This window comes from Diadema antillarum, unplaced genomic scaffold (genome assembly GCF_040938485.1).
Source record: "Diadema antillarum isolate AM-2024a unplaced genomic scaffold, OU_Dant_1.0 scf00000017, whole genome shotgun sequence".
Taxonomy (NCBI): Eukaryota; Metazoa; Echinodermata; class Echinoidea; order Diadematoida; family Diadematidae; genus Diadema; species Diadema antillarum.
Window position 1 is genome coordinate 5,201,079 of NW_027270906.1, and position 6,000 is coordinate 5,207,078.

General features: G+C 39.0%; 1 protein-coding gene across 2 annotated transcripts; it reads right to left on the reverse strand.

Annotated features, from left to right (window-relative positions):
- Window positions 1–952: 952 nt before the first annotated feature.
- LOC139726814 (S-crystallin SL11-like) lies at window positions 953–5,733 on the reverse strand. 2 transcript variants are annotated; one of them, XM_071637811.1, is made up of 5 exons: window positions 4,390–5,733; window positions 2,792–2,887; window positions 2,397–2,501; window positions 2,002–2,206; window positions 953–1,051 (listed from the first exon to the last, which is right to left on the reverse strand). In XM_071637811.1, the coding sequence occupies exons 1-5, from the start codon at window positions 4,598–4,600 to the stop codon at window positions 1,042–1,044; spliced, it is 627 nt and encodes a 208-aa protein (XP_071493912.1). In that variant the 5' UTR covers window positions 4,601–5,733; the 3' UTR covers window positions 953–1,041. The 2 variants fall into 2 exon arrangements, with proteins under 2 accessions (XP_071493912.1, XP_071493919.1); XM_071637818.1 differs by lacking the exon at window positions 2,397–2,501.
- Between the last annotated feature and the right edge of the window lie 267 nt (window positions 5,734–6,000).

Here is a 6,000-nt window from a genome sequence, read left to right on the forward strand (position 1 = left end):
GTCGTTGTCCAGATAGGCCTTTCTGTTGGGGATTTCTGAGACGCGCTGTTTCAGCTCCAGGAGTTTGGAATATTTAGAGAAGATGTCTTCTCCAAGATTGTCCATCCCGACGTCGATGAGGTTGAAGACGTTGACATCAGCGTATATAGGATGGCTGCAGATGCGAGGTCAAAGTAATATCGAAATGAAGAGGGAAAATGGACTATATAGTCGGTTGACAAGCAATTATTACCCGATCGATCGCGGACATAACTATGCAAGATCATTATTTATCATCATCATAACGGTATGGTTTTCAGTGGAAATGACTATTATATTGCAAGTACTAATACCAAGAGTGGATGATAATGTCACCTCTGAAATGCAATGTAGGTCCCTGGACATGGGACCAACTTAATATCATCGCCTAGAATCAAGACAAGCATTGAACAATATACAGGATGTCACTTTTCAAAGTAATTCACATCTTTTACAACATATTTTCGTTTCTTTGTCACAACAGACCAGTTTAGAAACATAAGCTACATTATTAAATGACGGGCAGGTATGGTTGAAATCAGGCTTGTGTCAATATCAAGTGTGTTAAATGTTTTAGATATATCAAATACCACTAATATCTTGTTACACTTAGTTATTTGGAGTATACGTTATTCGGAAGGTTTGGATCGCCGATAATGAAGTAAAGTTCGCTATTCCGAAGATACGTTAACCTGAAAAATCCGGAGGTTCGTTAATCGGGAAGTGAAATAAGGTTCGTGTTTCCAAAAGCCCGTTACAGTACGCACCTTCTTTCCATTTGTTTTTTGTTTTAAAGCTTATTTCAATCTTGTACTAGTGAACATTCGAAATAACGACTTTTTTTTCGTTCTCGGATCAACGATTCTTCGGAGTTTAATATCGTTGGTATCTCTTTTAGGAGCTGATGATGAGTAATTTTGAGTAAGTTTGTTACCTTGTCTCCGGCGAAGTAGTCGGTGGAACCCAGCATCTTCTCCAGGAATGAAAGGATCCGAGAAGTGGTCTCTTCGACGAATTTCTTCTTCAACTCGGCCTAGGGGTGGTGGAGTGGAAACAATGATAATTTCTAAATCATTTCAAGGTATTTAATATTCCCAAGGTTTACACAATCCTTTTCTTCTCAAAATTCTGTGGAAGGTTGTTGGTTGGTTGTTCTTTGTTTTTGTTTGCTTGATTTTTGTTTTATTTCATATTGTTTCGGTTTTGTTTTGTTTTTTAGCTGCAGAAGAGCGTGTGGCTTAAAATGTAAATACAGAAAAAATGCTGAACCATTCAGTGAAAGGTTGAGGAAAATCAAACATACCGTTAAAAGTTATGAATGTTTTTATCAATTTCACTCATATCATCCGTTCTAGATGGAAACGTTATGATAATTTGTCATACGACAGTACCATGAAATCAAGAAAAAACATGGACAAAATTTTCACAGATTTAGGGAAGCACGGATGATATCAATTGCCTCGCCACTTCTTGGCAACAACTTGAAGGAATATTTGGTTTTTTATCAAAATTCATAAAAAATATTCTTCAAGAAACGGAACTTGAAATGCTCGAGAGTGGAGTACCATCGGAAATTCATCTTCATAAACGTCAGTTATCTTTATTTTATTTTCTTTTGTAACATTGAAACTAAGGCATTCTAATACCGTGTCATATCATAAAATGTCGAAAACTTGTGGTCAGGGACTTTTGTTTGAATTGGAGTAGGGGAATGCAAGGTCTGTGTTTTTGCAATGCATTTTACTAGAGTAATCAACGGTTAAGTGATTTGTTTTAGTTAAAGATTCATGGCAAAACAGCTAGGTAATCTCTTCATATGAATAAACAGTTCAATAAGGCATCCAAATTGGTGTAGTTTTCAGGGATAAACGAAAACTAAGCATTAAAACATAAGTCATGATAAATATTGTAGGGAGAAAAAAGAATGAAAGAGGGAAAATGAAATTTTGAGCAAAGATATTAAGAATCATGGTATATCAATACCAGTTCGAAATAGGTGCCGCAGAGCGATATGCTTGATGCGTGATAAGATGTATGAATATCGTGATGTCCACAGAGCTCTGTGATACCTTCTTCGCCTCGTCGGGCTCGTAGAAGAGGAACCTATACCTTGCTTCGTGAAACTCGTCGCATGTCTCGGCCACCATGTCGATGAGAGTTGCATCCTTGTTGTTGCTGCCATAGAGACCTGCAATGCAATTAATAACGACACAGCACCGTTTAAAAAGTAAGATTTTGCAAGCACAGCAATGAAAAGTCTGATCAAAATCGATTGAATATTACGGAAATTCTGAAATAGCGAAGTTTCATTTCGTTCTCGAATAAGTTGCTGATAGTAAACAGGCGTAGGCCCTATATAAATATCAAGAAGTCGCCACCTGTTGCAGGATTGAGTTGTTGTTGAGTTGTTGGTGGGAAGAGGCTGCTTTTTGTCCAGCAACCATCGCCCTTGTTGTCGCACGCGGATACAAGCTGTGGACAAGCTGTGGACGACCAACCAACAACGAACGAACGAATAAATTAGTCAAATAATGGATATTTAATGAACAAGGAGTGAGTAAACTTTTGCATACATTTACACACACACACACACACACACACTTTTTTCCATTAGAACACGCACTGCTGTGCATTCATTTGTGGATCACGCTTTCACACAAGACTCACGATTGATTAGGGGCAGATTTGTAGAGGTAATGTAGACAAGCAACAATTTAAAAAACAAAGGAAACATACAAAGAAACAACTAAAACACCTCAGAGGTGTATCTCACCAAATTCTCGGGCGAGGTAGCGCTGAATAGCCCTGCTCTGCGGCAGGATTGGTTGGCCCTCAACCTCCAGAATTGGTAACTGGCCTAGCGGGGATTCTGTCGGCGTGTAGATTGTGAGACAAAAACTGACCATCGTATCACTCAACCTTAATGATATGCAAGATTATGCACATTTTTAATAAGTATTTCAGGACATCTGAAAGCTTGCATTAGCACGCCCAACCTTGCAACATCTGACATTTTTAGCATCCATTCTGATGTGTCGAGACAAAATAATGTTGGTTGTATGTAAAGGATGAGAATAAACAGCTGGCTTGGTTTTCAAAATGAAACGAAGGGTCGACTCTTGAATGAATTGGAAACATTTTGTGTTCAATTAGGCCTCCATTCACCGGTTTAGCTACAGATGGCAGGCTAATGCAAAGACCAGACAGTTCCTGGCAAGAATAACAAGAACAAGAACAACAGGTACTCATAAAATCTTTGAAGGTTTCCATGGTGGTAGCACGATGGTAGAATAAGACAGGTTTTAGAATTAAAGGACAAGTCCACCTTCATATACTATGGATTGAGTGAATGCAGCAATATTAGTAGAACACATCAGTGAAAGTTTGGGGAAAATCGGACAATCCGTTCAAAAGTATGAATTTTTAAAGTATCTGGGCAGTCACTGCTGGATGAGAAGACTACTACAGTGTATGATGTCATATGCGTACAAAGATATAAAGAAAATATAAAGAGAATTTCACAAAACTTCACTTTTTGAATAAAGTGCACATTTCTTCGACTTGTTACTGACATATATCAAGGGTAATATTATTCCCCCTGCCTTCTGAAAGAGAGAAGTCAAGTGTTCATTTGTTATGCGAGAAAAGTGAAAATATGTTGAATTTTCTTTATTCTTTCTTTACATCGTTGTACACATGTGACATCACAAGCTATAGTAGTCTTCTCATCCAGTCTTGACTGAGTAGAAACTTCAAATATTCATAACTTTTGAACGGTTTGTCCGATTTTCCTCAAACTCTCACTGATGTGCCTCTACTAATATTGCTGCATTCACTCAACCCACATGTCTATGAAGTTGAACTTGTCCTTTGACGAGGAAACACGGGACTGTCTGATCGAATCCACTTTGCAGAGATGGAGGGCGAGGTGTGTATAGTTCATTAATCCGAAGATTCGTTAATCCGAAAAAGAAATAAGTCTCTTAGTTCTGAAGGTTCGTTTATATGCCCGTATTTTTCATTTTTTTATTTTTTTTTTCAAGATAAACAAACATTGTGAGTGTAATCTTTTAATATCTAAAGCCTGATTACAATCTCAGGGTACGCGGACCATGTATCCCATTAGACAGTCTGTGTAACAAGTAACATGCACGGACTCCGGAGTCTTACACAGGTTCAGAGAAAGGATTGGGGTTAGGGCTTGGGTTGGTTTCCGAGTTAGACTGTACAATAACAGATTAATTTTAAGACGGTGGTGCATATGGAAGTCTTTCCGTATGTTGTTTTACCCCCCCCCCCCCTCCACACACACACACACCCAGCCCTCCTCTCAATCCACCAAAGTCGTTCGACCACTCAAAGGACACTCACTCTTTCTGTAGTCGGATTCGGCAAACGCGGCGAGTGATTCCAAGCGCACATCGTCGAACTCGACGCCCTTCAGGACGAACAGGAGCCGGGCGATTTCCACTCGACCTCGCGAGTTGAAATAGACAACTAGTAGGACGGCATCTTTCTCGCCTTTCTTGTCTTTTGATAGTAGGAGGTTTATGGACTGATGAGCAAAGACGATGAAACACATCGAAAAATGAGAGAAAAAGGAGAGGGAGGGAATAGGAAATAGAGATTGATAATTATGCAGTTGAGGAGCTACAGAATTGAATCAGCGACTAGTAGTATTTGCTTATTTCATGAGCTACAATTACTTTTTTGTGTGTGTGTATTTCTTGTTGATTAAATCAATGTACTAGTAGTTGATTGCAGTTCAATCCGACTGATTTCATTATTTTGATTTGTAAAAAGTTTTCAAGCTGGGTGCATGTTAAGTGATACTACTGACGCATTTATGGTATGGTATTTCCTGTGGTATTTCTGCAGTTATATTGTGTGGTAATTCTGAGTTAGAACCCTATAAAGTGTGTGGTGATCCTGTGGTAACTGTCCTGTGGTAATGTCCCCAAATACCACAGGAATATTCCTGTGGTATATCATGTAGTACTGATCCTGTGGTACCACAGCACTTTGTAAGGGTGTGAAAGGTTTGTTTTTAACTTTACCCTTATGATTTCTCTACCAAAGATTATTAATATATTCCATGTATCAAACGAAGAAAAGCGAAGAATAAGCGAGAAGCAATCATGAAGTATAATGCAACGCAAAGATATTAACGGAGCACTGTCACTTGCCAGATTGAGCTAACACCAGCAGGCCAGTACAGCGCAATGACTGATATATTATGATAATCAGTTTTCCATCGTCGAGTGCTGCCTATGTTAACACACTGACTATATACGACTTGCAAGGTTTTGAGTTACATGCTCAAGCGGACCATTCATATGCAGGCAAGGCGACCCTGGGCAAATAGGTCAGTCAATGTCGGTCCATAGGGCATCATGACTCGACTATATTTACTTTCCGCTCTGGATCTCAATATTCATTCCTGTATTATACGCACCAGATTGTTTGTCGAATTGTATTATCAGGTTCTGTACAGCAGCGTTCGTGCGCGTTTGCACTTTATAACAATGTAGAAGGTTAAGTGTACAGCCTGCTCAGACAAGTGGTGTAGGTCTGTGGAGCCGGGATTTGTACAAATGCCGGGAAATGTACAAATCTCAAAAAATGGCATCGACGTAAAATGTATTACAAACGTTCATTTTTGACGGGAAATGTACAAAGGCTGTCGGGCCGGCATTGTACAAATACGTACCACTGGTAGATAACTCGATCCGTATCAAACTAGGCATGAACCTTTCGCGTTCTCATTTTCTTGAAAACCCCACAATGGATATTCAGTTCAATTCAAATCAATTCAATCCAAGTGATTGATAATTATTCAAAGAAAAACGGAAATATGTACAACGTAAAATGTAAGGGGGAGTTCACAGAGAAAGCCAAAGGCCTGATGCAAATTTGATGCCCTTTGTAGAATAATACATGAAATTATATAAATACAGATTCAGAGTTGAAGTCAGCCAATCA

Bases quoted from the DNA above. Each gene is read 5' to 3' on its own strand.
- LOC139726814 (XM_071637811.1), bottom strand. From the start codon at position 4,600: ATGTGTTTCATCGTCTTTGCTCATCAGTCCATAAACCTCCTACTATCA. The intron at 2,888-4,389 runs GTGAGTGTCCTT...ACACGCCGACAG, and splicing joins CGAATCCGACTACAGAAAGA to AATCCCCGCTAGGCCAGTTA. The intron at 2,502-2,791 runs GTGAGATACACC...GGTCGTCCACAG, and splicing joins CTACCTCGCCCGAGAATTTG to CTTGTCCACAGCTTGTATCC.